We start from the raw sequence: 18268 nt of genomic DNA, 5'->3' as shown, positions 1-18268 counted from the left end.
GCATATAAAAATTTGTAGCCAAAATTTGTGAAGCTTGACCAACTTTATATGAAAAAATGTATCAGCATCCACAATTTGAAATAAATACCATCATATGCGCCTTGAAGTTAATAGTCATATCGTATAACCTCAGTGTTGTAGACATTGATATTTTGTAATAATATAAAATTGGTCTGACCTTGCGCGGTTTGACTTCACACAGATCTTATACGCCAAATAAAAAAGAAATGGAGGGGATACCGCAGACATCGATTTGAATGTTGTTCGGTACAAATGTGGTGATGATCAATTCCTACTATACAGCAGGCGCGATTGATTGTACGTACCCTGTCCTCTCATTGCCTAATGGGCTATTTTGCGCGTGGGTGCGTGCGTGCCTGCCTGCTGTGGGCAGTGCACAAATGCATTCCTGATTCACGAGTTGAATGTACGTTTCCATTTCGGGACTAGAGAAGGCATAGTGATGTAGGCTGCGCCGTGTGGGTGGCGTGTGTATGGTGTGTGCGCGTACCCTATATAAATCGCGCGTAAGGTCTACCACAAGTACTCACCTTATGCCCTTGTTTTTATCTTTTTTTTGCAGTTTGCCTTCTTTTTTATCCTACTTCCATGTTTCTCCAGTCTAAAGACCTGGTAATCGTTACTGAGTAAAACGAATTCGTTGGGGCGAGGGAGGGGGCGACCCCCCTACCCCTCCAAGCACGTCCTGCACATTAATTGTGTGCGTCGATCCGTTTGCACTATTCATAAATGGGCTTGCTCCAAAGCTTTTCGCCACCACAACACCTCGTCGATGGTGCGCGTGTTCGTCTGCGTGGTGGTGGCGTCAATGGATGTTCTTCTCGTCTCCGTGGAGGGGGTGATGGCAGCTCTCACGGAGCTCCAGCGCGTGGAGCGGGCGACAATGCTTTGCTTGATTGATTATTATGATCAATCAGCCTCCTCATCCTTAGTCATGCTATACAGTTCTTCGGAATAACTCCGGTCTAAAGGCCCTAACTTGGACCGGAAAACTCGGAAGAATTTCTCCGAATTATTGGCCATGGTTTGTTCCAATTCGAACCGTGCAATTTGAAAACCCCCGTATACTCTACCATATACCCATATCCAATCCAAGCCACCCAAACACCCAAATCGTGCGGCGGAGGGAAGCCCGCCACCACCATCGTCATCATCGCCATCGGCGACGGATAATAAATACGTAAATAATAAACGATGCTCCTCCGCATCGGCCTCGCCGTCGGCTCCACGCTCCCCCGCCTCCCCCTCCCCCCGATCCCGCCGCCGCTCCGGCCCCACTCCTGCCGCCTCCTCTCTCGCCGCCGCGCCCTCCTCCTCCTCCCCCTCTCCTCCCTGCGCCCCTCCGCCTCGGCCGTCTCCTCCTCCGCCGCGATGGCCGCGCCGCCGGTGGCCAGGAAGGTGCCGCGGAAGCTGGCGGAGCACGGGGACGTGCGCGTCGACGACTACTACTGGCTCCGCGACGACGCGCGCGCCGACCCGGACGTCCTCGCCCACCTCCGCGCCGAGAACGACTACACCGCCGCCCTCATGTCCGGTCAGTGAGATCAGCAGCCCGCCCGCTCGCTCGCCCGCCCTCCCCCCCCCCCCCCCCCCCCCCCCCCCTAGGTTAGAAAGACGCCACGCCTGCCGCTCGGTGGCCTGGCTTCGATCCGCGAGCGTAACTGTCGTTGCTTCATTAGTGCTACCAGGGGATCTGAGTGGACCAGATTGCTCTAGTGTGGCTAGCTTCGCCTAGTAGATCACCTAGCAGTGTGCCATGACACTGTAATTGCAGTCATTGCTAGATCAAGCAGCGTTGTTAGTGGAGGATCAGCGGAATTTACCTGATTATCGGTCCGTTCAGCTTGATTGCCAGTGGAATTCCTCCGCTTATGCCTCGCCGCTGGTTGTAATGTTATAGGGCTACAATGTATAGTATGTGCCTGGTAGTGGGGGTCGACGGCGAACGTATGCACGTGCAGAATGTGAACTGTATTTCAGACCAGACCGCATCTGCTGAAGTATTTTTTCAGTCTTAACATTGTGTGCTGCATTTTGGTTTATCTCTGCTATTTTATGTCCTCCAGATACCAAACAGCTTGAGGACGAAATATTCGCTGAGATCCGAGGGAGGATCAAGGAAGACGATATAGACGCCCCTCTTCGCAAGGGGCAGTATTACTACTACAAAAGAACATTGACCGGCAAGGAGTATGCGCAACGCTGCAGGCGTCTTGTGCCGACCGATGGCCCTGTTACAGTCCATGATGAGATGCCCGCAGGCCCTGATGCGCCTGCCGAGCATGTTATTCTGGACGAGAATTTAAAGGCTGAGGGCCATGATTACTACAGCATTGGGGCTTTCAAGGTATGGTTGTGGACCCACGTCCTCTTTTCTCCATTTCTGTATGTTTGATTGTTAATGTCCCACTTGAATGCCTCATATTTCAGGTCAGTCCCAGCGGCAAGCTAGTTGCCTATGCAGAAGACACCAAGGGTGATGAAATCTACACTGTTTTTGTCATTGACGCGGAGAGTGGACAGTATGTTGGGCAACCACTGAAAGCAATTACTTCTGACATTGAGTGGGCCGGTGATGACAACCTTGTTTACATAACAATGGACAACATTCTTCGACCAGATAAAGTATGTTAGCTCTTCTTCTTTCTCCTACATGAAATTTATCCTGATCTCTGCTAGTAAGCTGCATACACACTAGACAAAAGAACAAAATAATGATGTTGTGATTTACGTAGTGCGATTGCTGTATTGGTCATTGCTTGCAATGTTGTGCATGCTGTTGTTCCCTGCATACCAATTCTTTTAAGTCATTTTCCTGGAAAGGGGAAACGTTACTTGAATTCCTGATGTGCACTTCAAGAAAAAGATTATTCAGTTATTCCTTCGCCCATATATGTTTTATAATTGGATATTACAGTACCAAGTTTGGTTATTATCACCAATGTGTGTGTGTCTGTGTGCATTTGGGTTTACAAGTGTTTGTAATAGTTTATTGAGTCCCTACTTTTTATGGGATTTTGCAGGTATGGTTACACAAGTTAGGATCTGATCAATCGGATGACACATGCATGTATCATGAAAAGGATGACACATTTTCACTTGGTCTTCATGCTTCCGAAAGCAAACAGTATTTATTTGTTGGATCTGGAAGCAAAAATACAAGCTTTATATTTTACCTAGACATACCCAATCAGAGCAAGGAGCTCGCAGTTTTGACACCTCGTGTAGATGGCATCGATACAACAGCAAGTCACCGTGGAAACCATTTCTATATTACAAGGAGAAGTGAAGAATTCTACAACTCCGAATTGGTTGCTTGCCCATTGAATAATGTAGCTGAGACCACTGTCTTGCTACCGCATAGAGAAAGGTAATAAACTTCATTGTACTAATTTATGTTTGGAAGGCCGGTCAGTCTTGTGGTTGAAGGATCGTATGCTGGTAGACAGTACACAATTGTTTTTTTGAAACACCTCAATGTAATATTATACTATGTATCATTATATTTATTTGTGATATACCTACTTGAAGGATATGGGAACGGTAATAGAAAAAGCATGATATTTCTGAGCTTGGACATTATTCGAAAATAAGACATTGTTTCCATAACTCATCAATCTTATTTCTAGAAACCTTCACGTTAACATTCTGTAGCTCCAGGCTCGAGCATGAAACTTTGCTGTAGAGTTAGTTCTGGCTTACAGATCTGGAGAAGATTGTACTTTGTTTTTCAGATCTTGCTTGTACATAATTGACACCACGATTGGATAGCTAATGAACTTGTTCTCACTGGTATCTTCAAACTTGTGGGCACAAGCCTGTTAACTCTTTACTTGTTCTAGTAATCTTGGGCATATGGATCATTGGTATGATGGCAATAGTAAGTTCTAGATTTATCAGTTAAAGTTGTTTGTTGCAAATTTAATTGATGGTGACTTGCTCTTCTTATCAATGGATGTACTATGTGTTAGGGCTCTGCTGTAATGCCCATTAACAACATGAAGTAGCATTATTGTTTAAATACTTGAAACTCCTTGCAGTGTGAAAATTCAGGATGTCCAACTCTTTGAGAATCACATTGCTGTATATGAGCGTGAGAATGGTCTACCGAAAGCAACTGTCTATCGCCTACCAGGCACTGGAGAGGCAGTTGGGCAACTTCAGGGAGGACGGGCAATTGATTTTATTGATCCAGCATATGCAGTGGAACCTGAGCCATCGCAGTTCCATTCAAATGTTGTTCGCTTTTATTATAGCTCAATGAGGACGCCACCCTCTATCTTTGACTATGACATGGATACAGGGGTGTCGGTATTGAAGAAAATTGACACTGTAAGTTATCACCTGCACCATTTAGCTTTGATGTATCTATGTTTAACATTACCAGTGCTATGGGAACAAACCATGTACCTGGTTTAGGATCCCCCTTCTTACATGGCAACCAAGCACAATGGATATCAGAATTTCCAGTGGGAAATCATTTGATTACTTCTTGTTTGATTCTTACTCTCCTTAATTTGCTAGATTATTCTCACAGTATGGTTCAGTATTAGAACAGAAGAACTTTGCACTTGCTTTTGTTTTATACAAGCCTAATACTCTGTCTGATTTCACATGTCTCATTTTTACTGTACATAAACAACAATGACATCTATGTTTAGAAGGAAGGTGGAATAATCATAAGAGACACCAAATAATCAGTGATATGATTTTTTTAATTAATGATGCAAGCATTGTCCTCTTGTGCAGTAAATGCTCTAGGTTTATCTACATTTTGGTGTCTGCTCCGTTCTAACAAATGTGTTAATTTATTCACCAATTTCAATAGAAAGAACTCGTATGAACCCATGTTGATTTGAGCTTTTGATTTTCTCAGGTTTTAGGTGGATTTGATGTGTCAAACTATGTAACAGAGAGAAAATGGGCTGCTGCTTCTGATGGAACTCAGATCCCCATGTCCATTCTTTACAGAAAAGATATGCTGAAGCTTGATGGCTCAGACCCCATGCTGCTATATGGATATGGCTCGTATGAGGTATGGACTCTATAATTTATTATCTTCTGTAAATAGCAAGTTTCTACAATCTTGTAGAGTGTCATATAGATCATGCAAACATATTTGGTTTGTCTTGAAAATTAAGGGGCACATGCAAAAAAATTGAAATGCAAATTTGCTTATTGAAAAATAGGGTGACACATCCTTCGAAAGAGAGCCTAAACAGGGATTTTTTTGCCTCTCTGATAGTACTGGTTTCGGTCATTGTATGTTTGGTAAAGTCTGCTGAACAGTTGTAAAAACATGTTTCCTTTTAACTCATGTAAAAATTGCCATTATAACTGAACCATGCTCACTGCTTACACATTCCTTGTGGCAACAGATATGCATAGATCCGACTTTCAGGGGATCAAGATTCTCTCTGGTGGACAGGGGTTTTGTATACGTGATAGCTCATATCCGTGGAGGTGGTGAAATGGGACGGAATTGGTATGAAGATGGGAAGCTGCTGAAGAAGAAAAACACTTTCACTGATTTCATTGCCTGTGCTGAGCACTTGATAGAAAACAAGTACTGTACGAAGGAAAAGCTTTGCATCAACGGGAGAAGTGCAGGTGGCCTGTTGATGGGTGCTGTCCTAAATATGAGACCCGACTTATTCAAGGCAGCTGTTGCTGGGGTCCCTTTCGTCGATGTTCTCACAACTATGCTTGACCCAACTATCCCGTTGACCACAGCTGAATGGGAGGTATTAATCCCCTATGTTGCATTTAATTTTGTTTTCATGATTCACTGTCATATTCTCACTTTGCACACTTGCTTCAGTTAGACATAGGTTAGCTTGGCCTTTGATCCAAACCAGCATTAGGCCAATGATGGGCATGTCTGAGACATATATCCTTATGAAAAAAAATAGGAAGCAAATAATTTGTCCTGCAGTTTTGTTTCTGCTCTCACCAACACATCCGTTTTGTCCTTGTTTCAGGAGTGGGGTGACCCAAGGAAAGAAGAATACTACTATTACATGAAATCTTATTCTCCTGTTGACAACGTAAGTGCTCATCTTTATTTTGTGATACATGTGTTTTCTTGCCCCGCATGCTATCGAGGCTGGCTGCAGAAATGTATTTACCTGAGATGTCTGCAGGTAAAAGCACAAGACTATCCCCACATTCTCGTCACTGCTGGCTTGAATGGTATGGCCCTTGGATTCTGAGTTTCTGCTGGCTACCGTTAGCTGTTAACACCAGATTATACTCACAGCTAACTACTCCGTGACAAACAGATCCTCGCGTGATGTACTCGGAGCCTGCTAAGTTCGTGGCCAAGCTGAGGGAGCTGAAGACAGACGACAACCTCCTGCTGTTCAAGTGCGAGCTCGGCGCCGGGCACTTCTCCAAGTCGGGGAGGTAAATAAATAGCAAAGGAGACATTACTTCTTTGCGCTTGATTTCTTCTTTTTTGCCGTGGCATGCTGTTATTAGTGCCAAAAGGGAACAAATAAAATTTTACTTTTTCCAGCCTAACTGTTGTTGTTTAACTTGCAGGTTTGAGAAGTTGCGAGAAGACGCCTTCACCTACGCATTCATCCTCAAGGCGCTGGGCATGACTCCTCCAACAACGGCTTCTTCGCTGTGACGTGCACACTTATTCATTGTCGCCGTCAGTAACTGCATGGATTTAATTTTTTAGACACTTCTGATTTGCCCAAAAAGGTGGGTAAGGAAGAAAGCCATTTGAATTAGTTGCGGCCGTTTAGGGAGTGGACTAGCAGCTGAATCTGTGACACTGTCATTTGGCAAGAATGGGAGGATCGATCCTTTGTTTCGGCGTCGTGGTTTGGTCTGATGATAAGGAAGTGCGATCGATCTCTTTTTAACTTGTGCGTTTGACGTGTGGGGGAGCACTAGATTGGAAGTGCAATCCTTGTTTTGCAACCATGGTTTGGTTTGGTGATGGGAAATCGAACTCGTGATTCATTAATCCAGCAGCTAATGTGCAGCTGATAGAAAATTCGTCATGCCATGAATTGCAGCCTCGAACTGAAGACACAACAATTAACTTCATATTCAGTAACACATTGTCAGCCACAACTGTTGTGCTTTGAGACATCCTGATTCCTTAGGCAAGTTCTCCTCAAAACGTTGCAAACTATGAGCTCCAGGAATGAATGACTGAAAATTAGATGAGCAATGCAAAATTAAAACGGACTTGGCGCAAAGAAAATGGATGAAACATGATGCAGGTTAAGAATAGTGATTTCTTTCACTAGAGGCCAGTATCATTGCAACAACCCTTATTACAAGTATAGAATTGTCAGCCAAAACTGTTATACTTTGGACAAATTCGTCCCAAAGCCAGAGCATGGGTGTAATCATCACTTTATCTGGCAAAGCAATGAGCTCCCGGGAATAAATGCAAAAATTAAAAGTGAGCAACAGACACCCAGAACAGCCAACAATTAAGGTGGCTTGGTGCAAATAAGGAGGCTATGCAGGATGACAATTATAATCCCTTTCATCAGTGAGCCTGGTTACATCCATTCAGCGAAAAATAAAACTTTGACCAACAAAAGGGGCATCTATATATCTGCTAGTCGAGTTCTTCACCTCTTGTTACTCCAGACGAAGAAAAGTCGGAAAGGTAGAGTACAACAGGTAGAGCAAAATTTACAAGAGCAGCAGCTCCAAGCCTCCATCTTGCTCAACGACATCCGGTGGTATCGCAATCGATTTATGGTCACCGCTATCTCCTCGGGCTCGTTTTTCTTCTTTTCTTGTTCCTTTGGTCAGCCTCTCCATGACGCCTGCTTCATACACAAACACGCCATAACTGCATCGTAAGGAACCTCGAAAAGAGAAGCAAAGTTCCGAAAACATAGAGCAAGTTTCATTCAGCAGAAGATGTAACCGTGTATAATCAATCAGTATATGAGCTAAATTTAACTAAACTTGTTCAGCCAAACTGATGGGATACTCAAATGACTTACCCATCTTGCATCTGCTTTCGCTTCCTCTTGACACCGCTTGGCTTTATTGGCTGATCTTGGCTGCGCCGCCTCAACACCTCGGAATTACTGCTACTACTACCGACACTAGCATCTGTAACAGGATCCCTTGATAGTGCAAGTCTATCAAGACCAGTTACATCGAGTGAGGTTTCTTCTCTTAGCCGTTGTTTGAAATCTTGCAGCAAAACAACACCTGGGAAAGCAGAAGCGCAAGCATGAGCATGTTGTTGGTCAGCAAAGAGATTGGTTGCACGTCACACCATACATGCAAGTGAAGGAAGACATTGAGCGAGCAAATAGCTGCTAGTATTCGCAGATGAAGTACGAACTAAAACCGTAGTAATTTTATGAGCAGCCAGCCTAAAGACCGAGTAGCTGTCAATCAAATTGGTTATGAGGCAGGAGGACACCCGGGTGCACAAACATTTGATTAATTAAGCTGCATTGTCTGAAGACTATCATATACTGCAGCTCTGAATCAGGAAAAATGTCCTATGCTAAAAATCTGTCCCTCTGGCACACAAATTCAGACTATCATATGACTCTACTTCGGGATGATGAAGGCAAGTTTCTTGGTGCGTCAGTTCTGGTCTTTAACAGAGTGCTGGATCCGTCCTTTGTTCAGGCCATTACGTGTGGGAGATCCAACGAGGAATGACGATCATTGCCTCGGATTTCGACGGCCACGGGAGGCGCCATGAGGAAGAGGGGTCTTCTGCCCTGGGTGTGCGTTGGGCTTTTTGGTTGGCCAGACCACCAGGCCCGTGGATGGGAGACGCCGGCTTCACAAACAAACTATAGCTCGCCAATGGGCGGGCCTGTGCTTCGTGGGCCCGCGCGGGAGATCGGCCCGCATCGGACCTGGCCTGGCACTGTGCTAAATTGGCCTTGCCTGGCCCGCGGCGCGAGAGCTATGTCTCGCATTCAGCTTTTTGTTTTTAGAAAAGAAGGTGGCCACCTCGGGCATGTCTATAAGGAGCACGGCGATGGAGTTCACCCCCCGTCTGCTCTATATTTCAAGGATCTTCGTGCAAGCCGACAGATGCGGACAGGGGCGGGCCCAGGAGGAGGGCATGGACGCGGCAGAAGAGGTGGCCGTCGTGGCGGTGGCACGGCTGGCAGAACACAGGTGCCAACAAGAAACGCGTCTGGGGAAGACATTGACCCTGACGCAGTGATGGACGAAGCTGACGATAACAGAAAGAGGCCGTCGGACCAGCAACTTCCTTTGGCTGGCTCGGCCCTGCCAACGGTTCAGAAACCATTGCTGGCACTCCCGCCCAGTACATCAATTCCAGAGAGCCCATCCTCTAAGCAAGAGCAGAAGCGGCTGCGTACCAACACAAACAAGAACATAGAGAAAAAGGGATCTGCTCCCGTTAAACCCAATGATGCAAAATCGGCGACCTCCCGCGGGGAGGATCGCCGGGCACAATGAATCTACTATGTTGGAATTGTCGCGGTGCGGGCAAAGCTGCGACAATTCGAGAGCTTCGCGACTTAGCGAAGCAATTTGCCCCGACAGTGCTATGCATAGTGGAAACACAAATCTCTAAAGCATGTGTCGAAAGTCTTGCTGGTACATTAGGTTTTAATTATGCTTATGCAGTTAGTAGTGTGGGCCGCAGTGGCGGCATTGGTTTGTTTTGGAATGATGGAATAAAACATGATGTGTTTGGTTATTCTGAGTACCATGTTGATGCAAATGTGTCTGCCCCGAATCAGGAAGAATGGCGCCTCACATGCGTATATGGCGAAGCACAAGTGGCAGATAGATATAAGACCTGGGACCTCCTACAGTCTTTGGTGTCTGCGAGCTCTTTGCCATGGCTGTGCATAGGAGACTTCAACGAAGTTCTACATCCTCATGAGCATGTGGGAGTGGGACAAAGGAGACGCTCACAAATCCAAGGGTTTCAGGATGCCGTCGATCCGTGTGCACTGACTGATCTCGGATACCACGGAAAACAATGGACGTTCGAGAAGAAGAAGACAGGGGGCGGTTGCTGTCGGGTATGACTGGATCGAGCCTTGGCCAATACGGATTGGACCACGATGTTCCCACATGCGATATTAAGCCATGAAACTGGGGCGGCGTCGGATCACTGCCCGACCAGACTGCAGCTGGAGCCTACGACCCCGACGCAAGCATCATCGAGACTGTTCCGTTATGAGGTCTACTGGGAGAGGCATGAGGACTTCGGCTCTGCTCTCCAGGCTTTGTGGAGCGGCGCTCCCGAAGGCCAGACAGTTGAGCAGATGAGCAGAAAACTCAGTGACTTGTCGGCATCTTTAAAACAGTGGAGCGGGGCTACCATTGGCTGTGTCGCAAAGGAGATAAAGAACTGAAAAAGGAGCTAGCAGTTTTACAGAATGACCCCCAAAGAAGTGCGTCATCACATGCGGAGATAAAAACTACAGACCGTCTCGTCGAGCTCTATCATATGGAGGAGATGATGCATCGGCAAAGATCCAGGGTGGACTGGCTCAAGGATGGTGACAAGAACACTAATTTTTTCCAGAGACGAGCTAGCATGCGTCGGCGCAAGAATACCATCAAGTCACTCGAGCGCCCGGACGGCTCAGTAACAAATGACCAAGCTGAGATGGCTGCACTAACTAACGATTTTTACAAAAATTTGTTCAGATCAGAGGGCACAACGGGCATGGACACAGTACTTAATTCTGTCCCGGTAAAGGTTACACATGCAATGAACGAAGGTTTCACAGCTCCTTATACGGGGGATGAGGTGAAATCAGCTCTCTTCCAGATGTACCCCACCAAGGCCCCGGGTCCTGACGGATACCCGACGCATTTTTTCCAAAGGCACTGGGAGCTGTGTGGTACTGAAGTAACCAATGTTGTTCTTCGTATTCTTCGAGGAGAAAAGAGTCCTGAAACGATAAATGAGACTATCCTAGTCCTAATTCCAAAGGTGAAGGACCCCACTAACCTAGCTCAATTCAGACCTATTAGCTTGTGCAATGTACTTTACAAAATTGCTTCCAAGGTTTTATCTAATAGGCTGAAACAAATCCTTCCTGATATTATCTCCGAAGAGCAGTCCGCTTTTGTTCTGGGGCGTCTGATCATCGACAACATCATTAATGCTTATGAATGCTTGCATTTTATGAAGAGAAACAAAGCTCAGAGGAACAGATTTTGTGCTGTCAAACTCGACATGATGAAGGCGTATGGTCCTGTTGAGTGGAATTATTTGGAGGCTATTATGACCAAGATGGGGTTTGCTCCATCCTGGATTGCTTCGGTCATGAGAATGATAACATCGGTTAAGTTTCTGTTATGTTCAACGGTGGTAAGCTTGAACAATTCTCCCCCACAAGAGGAATCCGGCAAGGAGACCCAATTTCTCCATATCTGTTTTTTATTACAGCGGAGGGCCTTTCGTGCCTTTTGAAAACCCAAGATGAATCATCGCACTGTTGGGAACGTAGTAATTTCAAAAAATTTGCTACGCACACGCAAGATCATGGTGATGCATAACAACGAGAGGGGAGAGTGTTGTCCACGTACCCTCGTAGACCGAAAGCGGAAGCGTTAGCACAACGCGGTTGATGTAGTTGTACGTCTTCACGATCCGACCGATCCAAGTACCGAACGTACGGCACCTCCGAGTTCAGCACACGTTCAGCTCGATGACGTCCCTCGAACTCCGATCCAGCCGAGCTTTGAGGGAGAGTTCCGTCAGCACGACGGCGTGGTGACGATGATGATGTTCTACCGACGCAGGGCTTTGCCTAAGCACCGCTACGATATTATCGAGGTGGATTATGATGGAGGGGGGCACCGCACCCGGCTAAGAGATCAAGAGATCAATTGTTGTGTCTTTGGGGTGCCCCCTGCCCCTGTATATAAAGGAGCAAGGGGGAGGCGGCGGGCCTAGGAGGAGGGCACGCCAAGGGGGGAGTCCTACTCCCACCGGGAGTAGGACTCCTCCTTTCCTTGTTGGAGTAGGAGAGAAGGAAAGAGGGGGAGAGGGAGAAGGAAAAGGGGGCTGCACCCCTTGTCCAATTCGGACCAGAGGGGGGGTGCGCGCCTCCTTCCTTTTGGCCTCTCTCCTCTATTCCCGTATGGCCCAATAAGGCCCAATACTTCTCCCCGGCGAATTCCCGTAACTCTCCGGTACTCCGATAAATACACGAATCATTCGGAACCTTTCCGAAGTCCGAATATAGTCGTCCAATATATCGATCTTTACGTCTCGGCCATTTCGAGACTCCTCGTCATGTCCCTGATCTCATCCGGGACTCCGAACTCCTTCGGTACATCAAAACACATAAACTCATAATATAACCGTCATATAACTTTAAGCGTGCGGACCCTACGGGTTCGAGAACTATGTAGACATGACTGAGACACGTCTTCGGTCAATAACCAATAGCGGAACCTGGATGCTCATATTGGCTCCCACATATTCTACGAAGATCTTTATCGGTCAAACCGCATAACAACATACGTTGTTCCCTTTGTCATCGGTATGTTACTTGCCCGAGATTCGATCGTCGGTATCTCAATACCTAGTTCAATCTCGTTACCGGCAAGTCTCTTTACTCGTTCCGTAATACATCATCCTGCAACTAGCTCATTAGTTGCAATGCTTGCAAGGCTTATAGTGATGTGCATTACCGAGTGGGCCCAGAGATACCTCTCCGACAATCGGAGTGACAAATCCTAATCTCGAAATACGCCAACCCAACAAGTACCTTCGGAGACACCTGTACAGCACCTTTATAATCACCCAGTTACGTTGTAACGTTTGGTAGCACACAAAGTGTTCCTCCGGTAAACGGGAGTTGCATAATCTCATAGTCATAGGAACATGTATAAGTCATGAAGAAAGCAATAGCAACATACTAAACGATCGAGTGCTAAGCTAACGGAATGGGTCAAGTCAATCACCTCATTCTCCTAATGATGTGATCCCGTTAATCAAATGACAACTCATGTCTATGGCTAGGAAACATAACCATCTTTGATCAACGAGCTAGTCAAGTAGAGGCATACTAGTGACACTCTGTTTGTCTATGTATTCACACATGTATCAAGTTTCTGGTTAATACAATTTTAGCATGAATAATAAACATTTATCATGATATAAGGAGATAAATAATAACTTTAATATTTCCTTCAGTCTCCCACTTGCACTAGAGTCAATAATCTAGTTCACATCGCCATGTGATTTAACATCAATAGTTCACATCACCATGTGATTAACACCCATAGTTCACATCGTCATGTGACCAACACCCAAAGGGTTTACTAGAGTCAGTAATCTAGTTCACATCGCTATGTGATTAACACCCAAAGAGTACTAAGGTGTGATCATGTTTTGCTTATGAGATAATTTTAGTCAACGGGTCTGTCACATTCAGATCCGTAAGTATTTTGCAAATTTCTATGTCTACAATGCTCTGCACGGAGCTACTCTAGCTAATTGCTCCCACTTTCAATATGTATCTAGACCGAGACTTAGAGTCATCTAGATTAGTGTCAAAACTTGCATCGACGTAACCCTTTACGACGAACCTTTTGTCACTTCCATAATCGAGAAACATATCCTTATTCCACTAAGGATAATTTTGACCGCTGTCCAGTGATCTACTCCTAGATCACTATTGTACTCCCTTGCCAAAATCAGTGTAGGGTATACAATAGATCTGGTACATAGCATGGCATACGTTATAAAACCTATGGCCGAGGCATAGGGAATGACTTTCATTCTTTTTCTATCTTCTGCCGTGGTCGGGCTTTGAATCTTACTCAATTTCACACCTTGTAACACAGGCAAGAAACTCTTTCTTTGACTGTTCCATTTTGAACCACTTTAAAATCTTGTTAAGGTATGTACTCATTGAAAAAACTTATCAAGCGTCTTGATCTATCTCTATAGATTTGATGCTCAATATGTAAGCAGCTTCACCGAGGTCTTTCTTTGAAAAACTCCTTTCAAACACTCCTTTATGCTTTGCAGAATAATTCTACATTATTTCTGATCAACAATATGTCATTGACATATACTTATCAGAAATGTTGTAGTGCTCCCACTCACTTTCTTGTAAATACAGGCTTCACCGCAAGTCTGTATAAAACTATATCCTTTGATCAACTTATCAAAGCGTATATTCCAACTCCGAGATGCTTGCACCAGTCCATAGATGGATCGCTGGAGCTTGCATATTTTGTTAGCACCTTTAGGATTGACAAAACCTTCTGGTTGCATCATATACAACTCTTCTTTAATAAATCCATTAAGGGATGCAGTTTTGTTTATCCATTTGCCAGATTTCATAAAATGCGGCAATTGCTAACATGATTCGGACAGACTTAAGCATAGATACGAGTGAGAAACTCTCATCTTAGTCAACACCTTAAACTTGTCGAAAACCTTTTGCGACAATTCTAGCTTTGTAGATAGTAACACTACTATCGGCGTTCGTCTTCCTCTTGAAGATCCATTTAATCTCAATGGCTCGCCGATCATTGGGCAAGTCAATCAAAGTCCATACTTTGTTCTCATAGATCGATCTCATCTCAGATTTCATGGCCTCAAGCCATTTTGCGGAATCTGGGCTCACCATCGCTTCTTCATAGTTCGTAGGTTCGTCATGGTCTAGTAACATAACCTCCAGAACAGGATTACCGTACCACTCTGGTGCGGATCTTACTCTGGTTGACCTACGAGGTTCAGTAATAACTTGATCTGAAGTTCCATGATCATCATCATTAACTTCCTCACTAATTGGTATAGGCATCACAGAAACTGGTTTCTGCGATGAACTACTTTCCAATAAGGGAGCAGGTACAATTACCTCATCAAGTTCTACTTTCCTCCCACTCACTTCTTTCGAGAGAAACTCCTTCTCTAAAAAGGATCCATTCTTAGCAACGAATGTCTTGCCTTCGGATCTGTGATAGAAGGTGTACCCAACTGTCTCCTTTGGGTATCATATGAAGACACATTTCTCCTATTTGGGTTTGAGCTTATCAGGGTGAAACTTTTTCACATAAGCATCGCAACCCCAAACTTTAAGAAACGACAACTTTGGTTTCTTGCCAAACCACAGTTCATAAGATGTCGTCTCAACGGATTTAGATGGTACCCTATTTAACGTGAATGCAGCTGTCTCTAATGCATAACCCCAAAACGATAGTGGTAGATCGGTAAGAGACATCATATATCGCACCATATCTAATAAAGTACGGTTACGATGTTCGGACACACCATTACACTATGGTGTTTCAGGTGGCGTGAGTAGTGAAACTATTTCACATTGTTTTAACTGAAGGCCAAACTCGTAACTCAAATACTCTTCTCCACGATCAGATCGTAGAAACTTTATTTTCTTGTTACGATGATTTTCCACTTCACTCTGAAATTATATGAACTTTTGAAATGTTTCATACTTCTGTTTCATTAAGTAGATATACCCATATCTGCTCAAATCATCTGTGAAGGTCAGAAAATAATGATACCCGCTACGAGCCTCAATATTCATCGGACCACATACATTTGCATGTATGATTTCCAACAAATCTGTTGCTCTCTCCATAGTTCCGGAGAACGGCGTTTTAGTCATCTTGCCCATTAGGCACGGTTCGCAACCTTCAAGTGATTCATAATCAAGTGATTCCAAAATCCCATCAGTATGGAGTTTCTTCATGTGCTTTACACCAATATGACCTAAACGCCAGTGCCACAAATAAGTTGCACTATCATTATTAACTTTGCATCTTTTGGCTTCATTATTATGAATATGTGTATCACTACGATCGAGATCCAACAAACCATTTTATTGAGTGTATGACCATAGAAGGTTTTATTCATTTAAACAGAACAACAATTATTCTCTAATTTAAATGAATAAACGTATTGCAACAAATATGATCAAATTATATTCATGCTCAACGCAAACACCAAATAACACTTATTTACTTTCAACACTAATCCCGAAAGTATAGGGAGTGTGCGATGATGATCATATCAATCTTGGAACTACTTCCAACACACATCGTCACCTCGCCTTTTACTAGTCTCTGTTTATTCTGCAACTCCCGTTTCGAGTTATTACTCTTAGCAACTGAACCAGTATCAAATGCCGAGGGGTTGCTATAAACACTAGTAAAGTACACATCAATAACATGTATATCCAATATACCTTTGTTCACTTTGCCATCCTTCTTATCCACCAAATACTTGGGGTAGTTCCGCTTCTAGTGACCAGTCCCTTTGCAGTAGAAGCACTTAGTCTCAGGCTTAGGACCAGACTTTGGCTTCTTCACTTGAGCAACAACTTGCTTGCCGTTCTTCTTGAAGTTCCCCTTCTTCCCTTTGCCCTTTTCTTGAAACTAGTGGTCTCGTCAACCATCAACACTTGATGTTTTTCTTGATTTCTACCTTCGTCGATTTCAGCATCACGAAGAGCTCGGGAATTACTTTCGTCATCCCTTGCATACTATAGTTCATCACGAAGTTCTACTAACTTGGTGATGGTGACTAGAGAATTCTGTCAATCACTATTTTATCTGGAAGATTAACTCCCACTTGATTCAAGCGATTGTAGTACCCAGACAATCTGAGCACATGCTCACTGCTTGAGATATTCTCCTCCATCTTTTAGCTATAGAACTTGTTGGAGACTTCATATCTCTCAACTCAGGTATTTGCTTGAAATATTAACTTCAACTCCTGGACCATCTCATATGGTCCATGACATTCAAAACGTCTTTGAAGTCCCGATTCTAAGTCGTTAAGCATGGTGCACTAAACTATCAAGTAGTCATCATATTGAGCTAGTCAAACGTTCATAACGTCTGCATCTGCTCCTGCAATAGGTCTGTCACCTAGCGGTGCATCAAGGACATAATTCTTCTGTGCAGCAATGAGGATAATCCTCAGATCACGGATCCAATCCGCATCTTTGCTACTAACATCTTTCAACATAATTTTTCTCTAGGAACATATCAAAAATAAACACAGGGAAGCAACAACGCGAGCTATTGATCTACAACATAATTTGCAAAATACTATCAGGACTAAGTTCATGATAAATTTAAGTTCAATTAATCAAATTACTTAAGAACTCCCACTTATATAGACATCCCTCTAATCCTCTAAGTGATCACGTGATCCATATCAACTAAACCATGTCCGATCATCACGTGAGATGGAGTAGTTTCAACGGTGAACATCACTATGTTGATCATATCTACTATATGATCCATGCTCGACCTTTCGGTCTCCGTGTTCCGAGGCCATATCTGTTATATGCTAGGCTCGTCAAGCTTAACCTGAGTATTCCGCGTGTGCAACTGTTTTGCACCCGTTGTATTTGAACGTAGAGCCTATCACACCCGATCATCACGTGGTGTCTCAGCACGAAGAACTTTCGCAACGGTGCATACTCAGGAAGAACACTTATACTTTGATAATTTAGTGAGGGGTCATCTTATAATGCTACCGTCAATCAAAGCAAGATAAGGTGCATAAAAGATAAACATCACATGCAATCAATATAAGTGATATGATATGGCCATCATCATCTTGTGCTTGTGATCTCCATCTCCGAAGCACCGTCATGATCACCATCGTCACCGGCGCGACACCTTGATCTCCATCATAGCATCGTTGTCGTCTCGCCAATCTTATGCTTCTACGACTATCGCTACCGCTTAGTGATAAAGTAAAGCATTACAGGGCGATTGCATTGCATACAATAAAGCGACAACCATATGGCTCCTGTCAGTTGCCGATAACTCGGTTACAAAACATGATCATCTCATACAATAGATTTAGCATCATGCTTTGACCATATCACATCACAACATGCCCTGCAAAAACAAGTTAGACGTCCTCTACTTTGTTGTTGCAAGTTTTACATGGCTGCTACGGGCTTAGCAAGAACCGTTCTTACCTACGCATCAAAACCACAACGATAGTTTGTCAAGTTGGTGCTGTTTTAACCTTCGCAAGGACCGGGTGTAGCCACACTCGGTTCAACTAAAGTTGGAGAAACTGACACCCGCCAGCCACCTATGTGCAAAGCACGTCGGTAGAACCAGTCTCGCGTAAGCGTACGCGTAATGTCGGTCCGGGCCGCTTCATCCAACAATACCGCCGAACCAAAGTATGACATGCTGGTAAGCAGTATGACTTATATCGCCCACAACTCACTTGTGTTCTACTAGTGCATATGACATCTACGCATAAAACCAGGCTCGG

General features: G+C 44.4%; 1 protein-coding gene and 1 long non-coding RNA gene across 2 annotated transcripts; one reads left to right on the top strand and one right to left on the bottom strand.

Moving 5' to 3' along the window:
* The first annotated feature begins 1136 nt into the window (after positions 1-1136).
* Positions 1137-6896, top strand: LOC109747144 (uncharacterized). The gene is made up of 11 exons (XM_045231186.2): positions 1137-1555; positions 2088-2368; positions 2452-2646; positions 3045-3391; positions 4062-4353; positions 4898-5056; positions 5400-5765; positions 6003-6068; positions 6165-6213; positions 6303-6426; positions 6565-6896. The coding sequence occupies exons 1-11, from the start codon at positions 1216-1218 to the stop codon at positions 6653-6655; spliced, it is 2310 nt and encodes a 769-aa protein (XP_045087121.1). The 5' UTR covers positions 1137-1215; the 3' UTR covers positions 6656-6896.
* A 617-nt stretch (positions 6897-7513) lies between these two features.
* On the bottom strand, positions 7514-8234 carry LOC141027941 (uncharacterized). The gene is made up of 2 exons (XR_012189977.1): positions 8007-8234; positions 7514-7823 (listed from the first exon to the last, which is right to left on the bottom strand). It is a non-coding gene; the product is annotated as an uncharacterized lncRNA (long non-coding RNA).
* Positions 8235-18268: the final 10034 nt, after the last annotated feature.

This window comes from Aegilops tauschii, chromosome 7 (assembly GCF_002575655.3).
Source record: "Aegilops tauschii subsp. strangulata cultivar AL8/78 chromosome 7, Aet v6.0, whole genome shotgun sequence".
Lineage (NCBI taxonomy): Eukaryota > Viridiplantae > Streptophyta > Magnoliopsida > Poales > Poaceae > Aegilops > Aegilops tauschii.
This window is presented reverse-complemented; position numbering and strand designations above follow the sequence as displayed.

Excerpts from the sequence above, each read along its gene's own strand:
- LOC109747144 (XM_045231186.2), top strand. The coding sequence starts at position 1,216 with ATGCTCCTCCGCATCGGCCTCGCCGTCGGCTCCACGCTCCCCCGCCTC. Across the intron at positions 2,647-3,044 it reads ACATTCTTCGACCAGATAAA|GTATGGTTACACAAGTTAGG; the intron begins GTATGTTAGCTC and ends GGGATTTTGCAG. Across the intron at positions 4,354-4,897 it reads TATTGAAGAAAATTGACACT|GTTTTAGGTGGATTTGATGT; the intron begins GTAAGTTATCAC and ends TGATTTTCTCAG.